The sequence below is a fragment of the Tenrec ecaudatus genome, chromosome 12 (assembly GCF_050624435.1).
Source record: "Tenrec ecaudatus isolate mTenEca1 chromosome 12, mTenEca1.hap1, whole genome shotgun sequence".
Classification (NCBI taxonomy): domain Eukaryota; kingdom Metazoa; phylum Chordata; class Mammalia; order Afrosoricida; family Tenrecidae; genus Tenrec; species Tenrec ecaudatus.
This window is the reverse complement of record NC_134541.1, coordinates 62,800,634-62,819,164: the sequence shown is the minus strand read 5'-3', so window position 1 is coordinate 62,819,164 and position 18,531 is coordinate 62,800,634. Positions and strand designations below refer to the sequence as shown.

General features: G+C 40.8%; 1 protein-coding gene across 1 annotated transcript in view; it reads left to right on the top strand.

The window, feature by feature from the left end:
- BARX2 (BARX homeobox 2) overlaps positions 1-18,531 on the top strand; it is an 85,949-nt gene that overhangs the window by 47,022 nt on the left and 20,396 nt on the right. The window contains exon 2 of the mRNA XM_075528513.1: positions 10,702-11,002. Coding sequence (XP_075384628.1) covers positions 10,702-11,002 — 301 coding nt within the window. The remainder of the gene's footprint in view (positions 1-10,701; positions 11,003-18,531) is intronic.

Below are 18,531 nucleotides of genomic sequence, written 5' to 3'. Positions count from 1 at the left end.
GGATGGCAAGAAACACATATCAGATAAATGAGCAGTTTAACACAGTACTGGTGTTGTGTACCATTTGGTTGTAGCTTAATAAAATATTCACTTTCTCTACCCTTCCTAAGGTATATTTGTCCAATTCAGGACTGATATTTAGGCAGAAGTTTTTCCCCCTTGTTGTTGCTAGTAACAAGTCAAATTATTAACTGCTAATCTCGGATGCACTTCAGCTTCCTAAAATAGAACATGCCAAGGAGAAGAACAATAAGCATCAAGGCAAGGCAGCAATTAGCTTCTTTGTTGGCTCTTAACAGAAGGGAAATGGAATGAAATGGACATTATCCTTATCTCTGAGAACGGAACTTTGGTCCTAGTTCAGAAGTGCTTTGTGCAATGGCCTCTCTCTCTCATTAGTTAAAGTCTGGGTTAGGGAGGTTTACCCAAGATAGCAGAGGAGGCAAAAATACTACCTAGTCTCTTTATAACAAAGACCCCCGCCCCCACCAAGTTAAATGACATAGATGACAATCCTGGAAAACAAAACAAAACAAAACCTTCAAAGTAAAAGATAAAGAAATAGATTTTAAAAAAATTGAATGGCACATGAAAACAATTTGTCCAATGGGCTAACTGACCACTCACACATCAGTGTGCACAACCCTGAGACTAGAAGAGCTAGATGGTGCCCCTTGAGCTGTGGTGGCACAGCGGGCTGTGTGTCGGGCTGCCGGCATCCAGGTCAGACAGTGACACCACGAAATCACTCTGCAGGAGAAAGCTGAAGCTTCTATTCCTACCCAGATTGCACTCGTGGAAATACACAGGAGTTCAACGTAGCCCTATATAAATTAGAACTGACTCAATGACAATTAGCCCTTTTTAAAAATAAACAATTTTATTGGGAGCTCGTACAACTCTTATCACAATTCTTGCATCCATTCATTGTGTCAAGCACATTTGTACATTTGTTGCCATCATCGTTCTCAAAAATATTTGCTTTCTGCTTGAGCCCTTCGTATTAGCTCCTCATTTCCCCCCTCCCCTCTCATCCTCCCTCCCTCATGAGCCCTTGATAAGTTATAAATTATTATTATTTTTCAATGTCTTACACGGTCTGATGTCTACCTTCATCCACTTTTCTGTTGTCCATCCCCCAGGGAGGGAGTTATATGTAGATCCTTGTGATTGGTTCCCTCTTTCTTCCCCCACCTTTCCCTTCCCATCCTGGTATCACTACTTTCATTATTGGCCCTGAAGGGATCATCTGTCCTGGATTCCCTGTGTTTCAAGTTCCTATCTGTACCAGTGTACATGCTCTGGTCTAATCAGGTTTGTAAGGTAGAATTGGGATCATGATAGTGGGAGGGAGAAAACACTAAAGAACTGGAAGAAAGCTGCATGTTTCATCGTTGCCACCCTGCATCCTGACTGGATTGTCTTCTCCCTGCAACCCTTCTGTAAGGGGATGTCCAGTTGTCTACAGATGACCTTTGGGTCCCCACTCCACACTGCCCCTCATTCTCAATGATATGATTTTTTGTTCTTTGATGCTTGGTACCTGATCTTATTGGCAGAGGCTGGTGTGTTCTTCCATGTGGGCTTTGTTGCTCCTCAGCTAGATGGTGGCTTGTTTACCTTCAAGTCTTTAAGACCCCAGATGCTATATATTTTGATAGCTTGCCACCATCAGCTTTCTTCACCATATTTGCTTATGTATCCGTTTTGTCTTCAGCAATCATGTCAGGAAGGTGAGTATCACGGAATGCCAGTTTAATAGAACAAAGTGTTCTTGCATTGAGGGAGTACTTGAATAGAGGCCCAATGTCTATCTGCTACCTTAATACTAAACCTTTAAATATATGCATATAGATCTATTTCCCCATCATCATATATAAATATATCTACATATGTACATGCCTGTATTTAGACATCTATAAATGCCCTTTACCTCCTAGTTCTTTCATCTAGTTCCTTTTACTTTCCTCTTGTCCCACTGTCATGCTCAGCCTTCATTTGGGTTTCAGTAATTCCTCTCAGTTACATTTCCCTTGATCAAGCCCTACTAGGCCTCCTACACCCTCCTCACCACTGATTTTGGATCACTTGTTGTTCCCTTGTCCCTGGGTTTGTTTTTTTTAAAAACATTTTATTAGGGGCTCATACAACTCTTATCACAATCCATACATATACATACATCAATTGTATATAGCACATCTGTACATTCTTTGCCCTAATCATTTTTTCCTCTTTTTTTTTTTTTACATTTTATTAGGGACTCATACAACTCTATCACAATCCACACATATACATACATCAATTGTATAAAGCACATCCATACATTCCCTGCCCCAATCATTCTCAAAGCATTTGCTCTCCACTTAAGCCCTTTGCATCAGGTCCTCTTTTTTTCCCCCTCCCTCCCCACTCCCCCCTCCCTCATGTGCCCTTGGTAATTTATACATGGTTATTTTGTCATATCTTGCCCTATCCGGAGTCTCCCTTCCCCCCCTTCTCTGCTGTCCCTCTCCCAGGGAGGAGGTCACATGCGGATCCTTGTAATCAGTACCCCCTTTCCAACCCACTCACCCTCCACTCTCCCATCATCGCCCTTCACCCCCTTGGTCCTGAAGGTATCATCCACCCTGGATTCCCTGTGCCTCCAGCCCCTAAATGCACCAGTGTACAACCTCTGCCCTATCCAGCCCTGCAAGGTAGAATTCGGATCGTGGTAGTTGGGGGGAGGAAGCGCCCAGGATCTGGGGAAAGCTGTGTTCTTCATCGGTACTACCTCACACCCTGATTGACCCATCTCCTCTCCTAAACCCCTCTATGAGGGGATCTCCATTGGCCGACACTTGGGCCTTGGGTCTCCACTCTGCACTTCTCCCTTCATTCAATATGGTATATATATATATACATACATACACACACACATATATATACATATACACACATGTATCTTTTTTTGCATGATGCCTTATACCTGGTCCCTTTGGCACCTCGTGATCGCACTGGCTGGTGTGCTTCTTCCATGTGGGCTTTTTTGCTTCTGAGCTAGATGGCCGCTTGTTCACCTTCAAGCCTTTAAGGCCCCAGACACTATCTCTTTTGATAGCCGGGCACCATCAGCTTTCTTCACCACATTTACTTGTTCACCCACTTTGGCTTCATCAGTTGTGTCGGGAGAGTGAGCATCATAGAGTTCCAATTTAATAAAAGAAAGTATTCATGCATTGAGTCCCTGTTTTTTTTAACACCAGTTCCTTTCCCCCACCTCTCCCTCTCCCATGTTCCCCTGAAACCATTGGTCTGTTGTTTTCTCCTATGGATTGTTTATCCAGCCTCGCTTATGTAGATAGACCTGCAAAGATAATAATATGCACAAAAAACAATACAGAGCAAAACAAAGCAGCAAAACTACAACAACAACAAAAATAAAACAATGACAGAAAAGAGAGAAAAGCCTGTAAATAGTTCAAGGTCTGTTTCTTGACCTTTCGGAGTGTTTTCAGGTTGATTCTGATGAGGTGCTACACCCTAGCCCCAAAGTCTATCCTTGGTACTCCCTCAGGACTTTTTTGCTCTGCTCCCTTTGCTCTTCTGTTGCATGCCCTTAGTGTTTTGCCTTGGTGTGGTGGGCTCAGATCGGGCACAGTTCCCACACTGTCTCTCCAGTGTTGTCCCTTGTAGGGCTATGGGTCAGTGATGGATGTCGTGTCTCATCATGGGGCTGGCTCTATGGTCCTCTCTATGAATTGGCTGCTCTGAGCAGGGATATCATCCTCAAGGATTTGTGGGTCAGGATGTGCTCCACTGTCTCTTCCTTCTAGCGAAATATTTTTAATAAAGACATCGGATTTGGAACTAATCTGTAAAATTCATAGAAAAATGTAATACTTCAGCAACAAAAAGACAATTCAATTTTAAAGTGGGTAGAGATCATGTATACATCTTTTTATTGGAAAATATTTTCTATTTTATTTTTCTTTCTGTGAGTATGATATTTTTTACTTTCAGAAAGTCTTATGTATTAACATATTCATTGCCAAGGATATTTGGACAGTTTTTACCTCTATACCACTTAGATATATTAAAGAGAATAATAAAATATTCAATTAAACAAAATATGATGTGTAACATCCATTTGCTTATAACTCACTGGCAGTTGTGGTGACCATCATGATGATGAATATATTAAATAATGTTTGTATTAAATTGAAATTTAGACAATATTTTTCCAAATGTAGATTTTGAATGATAAAGGGTAATTTGCCATGATAGAAATTAGTGGCACGAATTTTTAAAAGTAACTTTTGTAAATTCAGTGGGGGTTTATAATTCAGATAATCAACTTTGTATTTGGCGGTCTAAACTACTAATCAAATTCTCCAGGAGTCCAGTCCCCACTGGCTCCTCTCCCCTCATTTCTCCCTCCATGGACCACCATTCTCCATCCCGCCCAAGTCAATACCCTCCAACAGTCCATCCTGTTGCCCCGTCCCTCCTCTTCTACTTCCCAACCTTCAAAATCCATTCCTTTTGGCATGAGAGACTTGATCTTATTTCTGTGCCCCTCTTAGGCCAGTGTTCTCATCGAATATTTGTCCTTTTGCGATTGGCTATTTTCACTCTGGTTAATGTTCTCCGGATCCATCTATGTCATGAGGTACTCATGGAAAAAGACAAATAGCCCAATTTAAAAATGGGCAAAATACACGAACAGACAATTCACCAAAGAAGACATCCAAATGGCCAGCATACAGATGAAGAAATGCTCACTATCACTAGTTATCTGGGAGATTCAAATCAAAACAACACAATTCAGAAAAATGATAAAATAAATGCTGAAGAGCCTGTGGAGAGATCGGATCCCCCATACACTGCTGGTGGGACTGTAAATATATATAACCACAGTGGAAAGCAATATGGTGCAACCAACTGGAAATAGAAATTTCATATGATCCAGCAGGCTCTCTGCTTGGAATATATTCTAAGAAATTGAGAGTCATAACACGAACAGACACATGAACACTCATATTAATTTAGCACGGTTCACAATAGCAAGAAGATGCAAGCAACCTACATGTTCTTCCGTAGAAGAATGGATAAGCATCTGTGGTACATACATGCATAATGGTGGAACACTGTGCATTGCTAACAGAGAAGACATTAAGGCAGGCTGCAATGACATGAGGAAATGCCACAACTGACCATTGCCCATGTCGTGGCACCAATTTTGGATCATAGCATCTCTATAAAACAGAATAGAACTACTCCATAGTGTTTCTGAGACGCTAACTCTTTATGGGGGTGGGCATCCTCCTCTTTCTCCCTTAGAGTAGCTGATGGTTTTCAAGGGCCGACTTTTGGTTAGCAGCTCAACCATTAACTCACTGTTCTACCAGGCATCCTTTCACATATCAGTACCATAGTCTACATCCTACTTTGCTGAGTTTGGTTTCAAAAGCTTGTGAATGGTTCTATAAGGTATACCTATTTGCCTCACCCCATCCAGGGGAAAGAAGAGTGAAGATACAGAAACAACTAGTGCAAAAGACTTATGGACCCCGTGAACCCCAGTCTCTATAACTTTGAGACCAGAAGAGCTAGCTGGTGCCTGGCTACCACTGCCAACTGCTCTGAAAGAGGTTACCAAAAAGACCCTGCTCTTAATGGCAGGTTCGTGACTGGTGGAACCCCGTAGACCATGACCTTTAGTTACTACCTTCATGTCTGGAACTAAACTCACTCCCATAGCTCAGTTTTCAGGGAAAGGATAGACCAGCCTATAAGGGGAATGATAAAGCTAGTGAGATGCACACACCTTAAAATAATTAAACATTTTATATCAAAAGGGCAGCATTTCCCAAAGGACACAGCTCAGAAGGGTTAGGCAAGAAGGAGGAATGGAAACAGGAGACACAGGGAGTGAGATAAGTGATGCTACATTGAGGATATGAATATGTGTGAATTGTTGAATGTAAAACTGATAACTCTATAAACCTTAACCCAATTCATAACAAAAAGTTTAAATAAAATGTTAAAAGGTGCTGAGTGGAGTTGGAAAAATGTGGAGTAAAATTCAGGACTTTTTTTTTTTTTTTTAAAGACCATGCTTACTCATCTAATGGAGACTGGTGGAGCTCCTAAGACTCTGGCTCTTAACACTCTGTGAGCCTAGAACTAACTCAATCCCGCGGTTCAACTCTCAGTCCAACAATAGAGCCTCTCAGGGGAACAGTAACACCTGGTAGTGTGCACTGCTCAGAAGAGTCAGTCAGTCAGAGGAGATCAAGAGGGCAGCTTTGCCCAGATTAAAGATCAGAAGACAGAAGAACTAATGGAAATAGTGAAAATGAAGAGGAAGTAGGGAGAGTGGTATTATATTGTGGGGATTGAATTCAATGTCAAGAAACAAAATGTGTGTGAATGGTTGAATGGAAAAGCAATTCATTTCTGAAAACTTTGACCAAAGTTTTTATAGTAAAAAGGTTTTAAAATTATTTTTTTAAAGGCTGGACTAATAAAAATAATATCTGTGTTTTGTGTATCTATCTTTCTATCTATTGTTAGCTATAAATAGCCTGAGTCTTATTGTGCATTGTGAGAAATATGGAAATAGAGTTTTTCACCTTTAGCATTTTTTTTCCTTTTAAAAATCTTCTCCCTTTTTTCTTTCTTTTGTTATTTCTTGTTGTCCATTAGGCGGGGGTTTATGCATTAGGTCATCAATTTTTTATTAAAAATTTAAGCGGTTTATTAAACTCTCCCCGTTAGGTTACCCTTTCATATTTACAGTCAGGATCTCCTATGAGGATACAGGTGAGCAGGCAGTTTATCATGCCTCTTCCTCGGTAGTGGGAAAGATCTAGACACATTTATATGCATGCATGATTTTTCTCACATGTACTGCATTTAGCTAATTATTGGTTGCATGTGAAGCGAATATCCAACGCATATGAAGTACACTCTGTGAGACAGAATAATGTAAAGATGTCATAATTCAAGTGAGAAGTATATTATTTATTTAATCATTTTATTGGGGGCTTTTACAAATCTTATGCGAATCCATCATTCAATTGTATTAAGCACGCTTGTACATATGTCGCCATCAACATTTCCAAAACATTTTCTTTCTACTTGAGCCCTTGGTGTCTGCTCCTCATTTTTTCCCTCTCTCCCTGACCCACTCACCCTTGTGAATTCTGGATCAATTATATATTATTGTTGTTATTTCATGCCTTCCACTGTTTGTTGTCTCCCTTCACCCCTGTTATACTCCCTTTGCAGTTCACCCCACTGTGCATGGGGCAGACCAGACACACTTTCTGCACAATGTCTCCAGTGCTGTCCCAGAGTGCTATGGGTCAGTGAGGGAACATCTTGTCTGTTGTAGGCCCCTATGGTCCTCTCTGTGCATTGACTGCTCAGATGTGGTCCCCGGGGCTTGGTGGGCCATGATGAGCTCCATTCTCTCTCTCTCTGCCATTCTCACTGGGCTATATCTTGAGTGCTGTCCTCTGTATTACATTTTTCGGGGGAAGGCATCAACAGAGCTTGGCTTGGGCCTGACCCCGTCATCCTCCTCTCTGTTAGTTCACTGTTCCATGCTAGTATGGTGTCCTCAAAGCTTGGCGCTCTGGAACGGGGTCTGGTCCCTCTCTCCCGTTCCTGTGGAGTCATAAACAATACCCTTCCCATGGGATCACTTTAATTCTTTATCCCACTGACTCCTTGGGTGATATCATGCAATCCTTACTCTAAATAGCATATACTCCTGGGGGTCAAAGGTTGTGCCTCCTAGCCAGCTTCTTCCTGGAACTCCAGCTTAGTTTATTTATCCAACTGCCTCCTCTGTGGAGAGTCTTGGATGTTCAGTAGCAACTTGTCTAGAACAGAAATCCTGATTTTCCCCACCCAGCCTTGCTCTTTGTTTGCTTTCCCTCAATTTAGTAGATGGTACTATCTTTCTTCCAGAATTTCACAGAAGCTCTCTTCCACTCAAATGTGATATTCAGTTTTTCAAGAAGTTTTTTCAACTCTAACTGGGAATTATAACCTGAATCTGATTACTTCTCACAACTTGAGCAGCTAATGCTCTGCTCTAAGCCAAATCTGGCCTAGAACACACCACCGTCTTTACTTAATGACTGCCTCAATATCCCACAGTTGCATTTGGAGCAACAGTGAAAAACATTTCATTAGTCATGTCTGGTTGTAGTGAATGCAAGGTACAAGGTGAGAATAATGCTTGTTGCAATGACTAAAGTCAACTTGGCAGTTATAGAACCATGTGGTTTGGAAGTTATATAATAAAATTTGTGTCAGGATTGACCATGTAATTAATGTAATGAGCGTGAGTAAATAAAGTGTTTATTTACTTTTACTCTTTTACCAGAAATAGTCAAGTTTGATGACTAATGTCATACATGCACACACACATAGAGGGTATTTTTCCCCAGCTAATATAAATCATGATGTCCAAAACTTTTATTTCTTAATAATATACTTCAAATATTTTCCTTTATTAGTTTGTGGTTATGTATAGATATTTCTCAGTGGTTACACCGTGCTCATACTATGAATGTACCATAATTTATTTAATGACTTTCTGAGTGATAGTTATATAGATTAATTCTATTTTCTCACTATTATAAATAATGCTTCAGTAATTAGACTTATATATACATCTTTGTGTACTTGGGAAAATAGATCTTAAATGATCCATAATTTGCTAGATAGGGCTTAGTTTGTCTTTCTAAAGATTAAACTCCTCTTAATAGTATATTACCTCCAATCTCCCAATAGATATTGCTACATTTTCTAAATGTTTCTCAGTGTTAGGCTAAAAATTTTTTTGACCTGTTTTACAAAAGAATAAAGTGAAACCGTGGAGATTAAAATCCTTCCTTAAAGTGGGTTCTTAGCTCCTTCCTGGATCAGTGAGTTTTTGAATGTCCAGATTGCCAGGTTGCCTGCTTAATCTGAAGGCTCATCTCTTTGGAAAGAAACGGCTGGATCAAAGACAGGAAGTGATCTGAGGAAGAGACAATGTATCTCTGAGTAGGAAGCATTTCACATACTCTTTCCTGGAAGTCTTTCATGATGTGTTCTGGGCGGTCCAAAACCACAGACACAGGTATCCTAGTTTCCTTGCTATAAAATACCTCTGCCAGAAGATTTTAAAAATTATTACTCAAAAGAATCTGAAACATAAAACCTCAGGTGTTAGAGTTGGCAGGAGGCTTAATGGAAATAGTAACAATTAGTGATATAGTGTTACTTAACACTTTACTGATGGGCTATTTCAAACTCTCCCATGCAGTGGATCTTTTCCCATAATGGAATCTAAAATGAAAACATCGAAGTAAACCTCAATATACTTTATTTACATATATATCATGCATTGTAATGAAGCTCATTACATAGAGTTAATGCTTTTTTCAGGTGTGGCATGCTGTGTAGCGTTTACCTGTGTGGTCCACATTTTGCAAACATATCGAGTTTCTGCGTGCTTTCCTTTGTAAGCGCATACTGTACACACACTAGTCACGAGGGCCTCACTGTCATCAAGTCAATTATGACTCATAGTGAACCTGTAGGTCAGGGTAGAACGGCCCCTGTGGGTTTCTGAGATTGTAACTTTTTATAGGAGTAGAAAGCCTTGTTTTTCTCCTGTGGGTAGACCGGTGGTTTTGAACTGCAGACCTTGTGGTAGTGGATTCTTTTGTCTGCTTTGTGTGATTGGCAAGTGTCATCAAGTTGGTTCTGACTCGTAGCAACCCTATATACAACAGACCAAAACACCCTGGCCCAATTGTTCTTGTGTCTGAGCCCCTTGTTTTGGTCACAGAATCAATCCATCTCATTGAGGGCCTTCATCTTTTTTTGGCTGTCCCTCCACTTTACCCCGCATGCTCCTATGTTGAAATTTGACGTTGAGGAACATGAAAACAGGTCCACAAGTGTCACACTATGACTTGGGGGACATCCTACCTGAATTTCAAGAATATTTCAAGAACAGATTTAATGTGTTCAACATTAATGGACATCATTAAAATGGGAGAACATCAGTAACATCCTGTGGAGTAGCTAAGTCATGCTACAATAGAAGTACTGAACTTCAGTACAGAAGAGCTCCATTTGACTCATGAATCTGCTCTTTCCTAGTTTGGGCAAGTCTTTTAATCTTTCTGAGCCCATTTCTTCATCTCTGAAATAATGGCTTTTAACTGAGTAATCTTTTAGCACCCCTCCATCTCTGAGAAAGTGTTGTGACTTATGGTATTAAGATTTCCTAAGAATTATTCCTGGATACAGGCGTTTATTTTTAAAGAGACCGTGGATGAGTCTCAGGAAGTTTTCATATTAAACACATGTATTTATAGATTTTTCCTGATTATTACTTATCATCTGCTGTATCCCTTGACTTATAACCTTGAAACTAGAATTTAGGCGTTCTGAAGGGCAGAGAGGAGAAAGAGTCACTTGAAATGAGAGGAATTGCATGAATCAGTCATTGGCCTTGGGAAACTTGTGTGTTTTCACATGTCAGACTGAATAAATCTATGTTTTCTACCCCCTGCTATGGGTGAGGGCCTTGAATTTTATGTGGCAGTGCCCAGCAGCTGCGTCTCAGCAAGTGGTCTCCTGAGAGCCTCTCGTTTTCTACCACCCTGCCCCCATACTGACCCTGCCTCCTTATTTGTCTTCCAGGCTCCCCATCCCTTCGGGCCTATCCTCTCCTCTCGGTCATCACCCGGCAGCCCACAGCCATCTCCCACCTGGTCCCTGCTGCCCCAGGTATTGCCCAGGTGTTGTCCCACCACCCATCCACTGAGGCTGCGCCTGTGGAAGCTCCAGGTGGCGATGCTTTGGCGAGCAGTGAGTCAGAGACTGAGCAGCCAACACCCCGGCAGAAGAAACCTCGCCGCAGCCGCACCATCTTCACTGAGCTGCAGCTCATGGGCCTGGAGAAGAAATTCCAGAAGCAGAAGTATTTGTCCACCCCAGACAGGTGAGAGCGTGGGGCAGGGAGGAGGGTCCTCAGAGAGGCCCATGTGAAAGGGAGACTCCCTTCCCTCTCAGTGTGGGGTATTAGCTTCAGAACACTGTTCCAGAGATTCCGGATATTCTGGCAGTGATGTGTTACTTGCCTCAAGTAGTCTCGGCCAGCTCCACGTTAATGTATCACCCACACCCTCCAAAGCTGTGTGATGCATTACAATGTGAGTCAATGGATCTGTATTTTCTCTCGTGGGGCAGATTAAAGCATGCCAGGGCCCCACATACCAATGGTATGTGATTTGCCTCCTCTTCTGTTCATTCACACATTTGAGTGGGATATGAGTTATATATATATATGTATGTGTGTGTGTGTGTGTTTTAGCTGTTCATAAACAGCCATCGTGGTGGAAAGGGTTAAGAGTTTGGCTGCTAAATGAAAGATCAGACGTTCAAGCTCACCAGCTGTTGCTCAGAAACCCGATGGAGTTCTGCTCGGTCCGATAGGGTTTCGATGAGTTGGCATAGACTTGGTGGCAGTGAGTCGAATATTCACTGTTGGTGATGTAACATGTTGAAAAGCGTGACTCCAGCACTAGCAGTTACATACAAAAGCAGTCTAACCCATTTTAGCAGAATGAGGTGAACTGGAGCATAAGCATGTTAGTGGGTGCAGGGTACTAAGATCTGTACTGCATACCACAGTATTTCCTACAACAAAGAAAATGAGTGGGTGAACTTAGTTGTTTCAGCATTAATGTAAAACTTTGTTGATCTTCCACCACAAAAAAATGACTTTCATCAATTTTTCTTTCTTTGTCTTATACTTATTTTGATACTTGTTGCATAATATATTATGATTATAAATGAACAAATGAAAAATATAAAAACTTGATTTAAAAAACAAAAACCCCTGAATGATTAGAAAACAAATATTAAACAAGTTACAGTATTTTATTCTTAGAGTTTTCATCTTTAGCATGGTATTGTTGAAAACAGTTCTTTTTTTTCTTAAACTTTCAATGATTTTTGTCTCAATTAAGCTGCTGAACAACATCAATTTCCATACCTGAAGATAATGAATTGAGACTTTTAAAAATCACTGTTGTATGAATCTTTAATTTAGGGTTTTTGAGTCTCTTTCGGGATGACGTGAGTGTCCTGGTGTGTAATTTGCCTCACTCATATTGGGACAGGCATAGAGCAATTTCAACACGGGAGATGCGGACCTTAGGAGGGAAAGTACAGAAGAACTGTTAGTTCACACGTGGAGGGTTTGTTCCAAACACAACTTGTTTCAACATGTCTCTGCTTCCAGTGAAAACTGCAGCAAATCCTACCCATCATATATTTGTCTTGGTCTTACTAGGGTATCTTAAAAAACCCAAAAAGAATACTTTTTGTCCCATGGAAAGAATTATTTCGAAGTCAGGGCTAATGTAAAGTTTTTAAAAACCTCAAATGGAATCCCCGCGAATCAATGAAAGTTTGCACCAAGGAGTGTTGCCGCACGTCTGAGAACAGTTTTCAGATGCATCACGTGTTCTGCGGAAGGCAGGAGGATCCAGTGGCCGAGTAAGGACGCTGGCAGAAGTCAGGAACAAGTGGAAGGCGACTACGGAATTAGCAGGGTTGTGATGGCCACTGAAGGCAGGGACTCACACGCTCAGCACTTTCAGTTTTACGCAGACATCTTGGCCGCAGCCAGCTTGTGGCTTGGTGGTGCCCAAAGAGAGCTTAGAGTCTTATGCGAGACCGAAGCTAATGAGATCATTTTATGGAATGAACTGGGGCCAGCCTAGGATCTAACAATCAGATCCAGAAAGCAAGGTCCAGTCAAAACCATGGCTTCCGCAGTGATCTGCCGCACCAGTTAAAGCGAGAAGGGTCAACTCCGAAGGTTATCTATATCAACTCTCATGGCGGTTTTCCAAAGGGGCAATCTTGGTGGATTTTTTCAAAGGATACAGGCCCATAACTAGGGCTTATTAGGAAGAAGTTCTCAAAAAATAGGGAAACTTTCACTGGTGAGAAAAAGCCCAGGACAATTAACAGAGGGATTTCCCCCATCACAAGGCATCTGCTAGTTTTGAGAGCACCAAAAGTCGTTCTACAAGAATTCTTGTGGGAAAGCTTGCCCTGTCCACCCCACAGACTGATCGGGCCCTCCAGACTTCTTTCGTTCCCCCGACCAAAGAACACCGCAAAGGACCCAGCTTTGAGTCCCTTGCAGATGCCAGAAGTGCTGTTTTGACCTAGTGTCAATGGAAGAGCACAGATTTTTGGAGGGAGAGTTAGATGGAAGCACTGCCTTCGGAATTCAGTAGATTAGATGAAACAGGAGGTTAACATTTTGACATTTTTGTGGAACGCTATGACTTTTTTAATGCTATGATTTTGTACAATTGAGTTTTTTTAGTCTTGTATTTTATCTTCTGTTATGGAATCACACACGTCTATTTGGGTCAAGTGTGTCTTTCTGCAAACTCAGTTCTCAGGTAAGCGTATTACTGCCCTGCTCTGTAAACGCTTGCATTGAAGTTAGAGGGACAAGCCTGCAGCCGCTCTTCGCATGTCTTCACCCATTCTTCATCCAGATACAGCCATGCTCAAGAGGAAGGTCTATTTGAAAACTTTATATGCTTTTGGTCTTTTCCTGCAATTGTGTTAAGGAGAGATTACCATACTTCCGGGACACTTTTGTCATTTACTTATTTCTTTCTGGTGCTTTCGTGATGGTGAACTGCTGGATAATTAGTATATAGCAGTATTTGTTCTGGGTTTTCAAAGTTTTCTTTTAAATCATATTTATTAACTTGTTCATGACCGGGAGGCATTTGGGCATGTCTTTAAATTTCCTACTGACTCATAGAAAATTTTACTCATCGGGTGTAAATTTTGCAATATTCCACATCACCAACATCAGTATACTTTCTAGTGTTTGCATTTTGTTGGCAATGTGTGCAGCTTCGCTCTTGGTCTCTTTGGTGTCTGATCTCAGCCATATTTTCTGGAACCCAAGTGTGTAATTATAAGATTGCATGTGTCACTGTAACATGCACTTCTGAATGTGTGTCAGAAAGGTATTTCAATACTCCATCATTGCCTAAATGTTTTAAGAACTGCCCACCTGTGAGGAGAGGTGACGAAAGTGCATAGAGTAACGGAACAATAGAAAAAATCAGTTGCCACTTGATGACACTATCCTGTGCTGTATGCCCTAGATTGAGTGAATGCCTGGCATGTGTATGGAAATGGCACATTCCTTACATTTTCCATTTTCTATTGCATGCCTTTGTAAAGCCTTGAAATATTTGCCGCATTATCATAGTATTGGTCTCTGTAGTTAGAAAAATCAGTTTTACACATATCACATAAACGGTGAGGTACTTAATCTGCAAGTTCTTCACAAATATACGTAGTATTTTTTTATACGTAGTATTTTAAGCTAGTAAATGTGATAAAGTACTTGACATGTTTTCGGAGATCCATATCTTTAATACTTAGCTGATTTGCATGAGAAAGATCAAGACTACATAAACTAATATTGAGCTCTACTTATTATTATGAAACTAGTTGATGGTACTTTATTACTTAAGTTTATCATTTAAATTTCTGCATAAATTATTATAGATAATTGCAGTGAGTGCATCTTTCCTGTTTTATCATGTTTTGAGATCTGGCATGATAAAAATGGATGAAGTTCAAGTTCAAGTAACCCCCAAAATTTGCATTTTTATGGGAACCCAAACACTATTTCTTTCTTGAAAAGTAGCACATGTGTAGTGATTGTTATAAGGACAGCAACAGTATAACATTCTGCAAGCTGTTTTCCAATACTGACATAATTTATTAATCTGTGTTTTCAGTTCATGAGCTAAGCCAAAATTATGTCCTCAGCTTAAATCTGACAGCATATAAGCTCTATGAATTAAATGGTTTTAATATTTTCAATCATATTCTTGTTACACTAATTGCTAAGTAAATCTGAAGTAGATTGAAAATTAAATGACTTAATCCTGGATAGTGTGCACACAAAACAATATATAGAGCTACCGATGAGAAATCCAGTAGCCATTCCCTCTTACAATTGTCATCACTAGCTCTCCACCCTACAAATATGATCTGGTTATGGAGCCTTTTTGCTGCACCATCCAGAAGTTTTTTAAAAATCATTTTATTGGGGCTCATACAATTCTTATCACAATCCATACATACAGCCACTGTGTCAAGCACATATGTACATTTGTTGCCCTCATCATTCTCAAAACATTCGCTTTCTACTTGAGCTCTTAATAGCTGCTGCTCGTTTTTGTCCTCCCTCCCCACTCCCCCTACCTCATGAACCCTTCATCATTCATAAATTATTATGTTGTCATATGTTACACTGTTCGATTTCTCCCCCCACCCTCTTCTCTGCTGTCCATCTCCCAGGGAGGAGGCTATATGTAGATTTTTGTAATCAGTTCCCCCTTTCTACCCCACATTCCCTCCACCCACCAGGCATCGCCACTCTCACTACTAGTCCTGAAGGAGTCATCTGTCCTGGATTCCGTACATTTCCAGTTGCTATCTGTACCAATGTACATCCTCTGGTCTAGTCAGATTTGTAAGGTAGAATTGGGATCATGCTAGTGGGGCGGGGAGAGGAAGCATTTAAGAACTAGAGGAAAGTTATATGTTTCATCATTGCTACCCTGCACCCTGACTGGCTCATCTCCTCCCCACAACCCTTCAGTAAGGGGGTATCTGGTTGGATACCGATGGGCTTTGAGTCTCCACTCTGCACTCACCCATAGTTTTTTGTTCCTTGATGCTTGATACCTGATCCCTTCGACAGCTCATCACACAGGTGTGTTTCTTCCATGTGGACTTTGTTGCTTCTGAACTAGATGGCCACTTGTTTATCTTCAAGCCTTTAATACTCCAGATGCTATATCTTTTGATAGCTGGGCACCATCAGCTTTCTTCAGCACATTTGCTTATGCACACATTTGTCTTCATTGCTCATATAAGGAAGGTGGGTACCCAACTGACATGATTTTTAGTTCATTGCTCATATAAGGAAGGTGGGCACCCAACTGACATGATTTTTAGTTCTTAGATGTCTGATCACTTGTCCCTTCTACACCTCATGGTCACACAGGCTGGTGTGCTTCTTCCGTGTGGGCTTTGTTGCTGCTGAGCTAGGTGGCCGCTTGTTTATCTTCAAGCCTTTAAGAGCCCAGATGCTACATCTTTTGATAGTCAGGCACTGTCAGCTTTTTTCACCACATTTGCTTCATCCAGAAAATTTTAACACAAATTTTCAAATGGTCCACTTTGGCGTTCATGCTTACTAGGCTTCCTTTTGAGACAATCTTATACATTATTATCAGAAAAAGTATTCCATTAGCAGGATTTGTGTCATTGATAGGGTCCAAGATATGACAATTTCAGATCCTAAAATCATTTCACTTTCTGTAACATTATTGATTTTTTTAAGTTTTACTATAGCAAGGAATGGATGCAGAATTTGGAAAAAAATTAGTTATATTTGTATTGCTGTTAGTAATTAGCACGGGTAGTAATTTTATAATAATTTGCACCCATTAAACGGCATCATTCAATGAATTTAATACATTTTAAAAAGGAAGTTGCTTTTGGAATTTGTCTTTAGGATTTCACAAATTAAACTTCCTTGTGTCTCCTGTGAGCTTTTGTTTTTGTGTCCCCCTGCTAGCTGTTACTTCCTTTCAGTTGGTGAGAAAACAGCAACGGGGGCCACATCTGACCTCTTCCAACCCCAAAGGCAGATTGCCATAAGGCGAAGGGCAGCTATGCCTCTACTTCCCATCCCTTTGCACCTTAGTCTGACACCAACCGCTCCTCCCATGGTGCTCTACTTCTGCCAGTGGGTTTGATAATTCATTGCAGTGACCACACAGAATTCACAGTTGATGCTCACGAGTAAGGGATTTATCATGCAGTTAACAGGTTACAATTCATGTGAGAAACGCTCAGGGCACAGTTGTTAAGTCAGGACACTTTCTTCTCTGCTGAGCCAGCAGGCAGGCCTCTTGGCCTGGCCTCTGTCCTGCTCAAGCAATGTTACAAAATGTCTTCTAAGGATGCCAATAAATGCTCAAAGGGCATACCACTCCACTGCATGCCTTTAACTGCAAGGCACTCAGCTCCAGCTCCTTGGGTCAGCAAACCCAGCTCCCCAATTAAGTGCCCAGAAGAACCCCATCCCAGAAGCCAGCCTCCAGCCCTAAACCACTCAGCTTTACTTGCTTTGTGGGCTGGGAAGTGCACCACTCCATTTCATGCCCTGGCTCCTGGTTCTGATGCTGCTCATCCTTTACCAATACTCTGGTGTCAAAGCTGTCTTCTGGATCAAGGAGGCTCAATGTGCAGGATTCTCAGGATCCAAAGGATATATACTGCTCATTGTCTTTCTCTCTTGTTGGTTGTGAGACCACTCCCCTCCACCCCATAATGCTTCTCAGATGGGTGATTTTTATACCTAACAGAATGGGGATCACAATTAATCCTGTTAATCACTCAAAGCTTAATTATATAATCCAATCTGTATCTCTCCCCACTTCTTACCCATCAGTAAAGGGAAGGTCATATGGCTATACTGAATACTAAGTAATTAATCATATTTCAATTAGTTATATTGTTTTAAAATTTTGGTTCTAACATACCAAATAAATTTACATAATGGAAAATAAATGTGTAAAATAAGTAAAATTGATTAACTAAAACTTACATTCAAGTTTGATATTAACACAAGAAACGTGGATTCAGGTTTGATATTAACATAAAAAATTAGTTAAAAGATCGATTTGGGACATGTGAATTTGTTTTTCAGAACTGAGATAGTAAAAGAAATAGTACTTAGAAGGCAGTGGGAAATAATTTCATTTGTTTGCCATATAGTGTTTGTTATTGGGCCCTTTGAAGAGCTTCATAAGAAGTTGTTTTAAAATAATACTTAAAACATGTGCACTTTTTATCCTATGATGCTACATCGTTATAGTTCCTTGGACTATTATTGACATCCAATGGGGGTATAAGTGTTCACCAAGAGCTCCCTCCAAATGAACCAGACACCTCTTTTTTCCATATAATCCATTCTTACCCAGTAATTGTTCGTTGGATCCAATTGTCTAGTGCGTAAATGTAGCAAGAATTAGTCAGCCACCCCCATCTCCTCTTTATTAGAAAGAAATACTATTGTCCCAGAAGACCCCTTGAGATAAGGAGACAATGAAAGTGTTGATGTGATAGGGTGGCCGTGGGGGTAGGGGAGCATTCATAATCTCAATACGTGCCCCTGTCCATCCTTGTGGCCTTGCATGAACTTTCTTTCTGGTTGGCACATTCTCATGTACTGAAGTCAGTATCAGTGTCACCGAGTGCCCTGCCAGCTCCCTTCATGGTAGTACTCACTTTTACTTATGTCCTGGTTGCTTGGCATCTATAACTCACTGCCATTGAGCGATTCCAGCTCATAATGACCCTGGAGGACTAGAACTGCCCTTCTGGATTTCT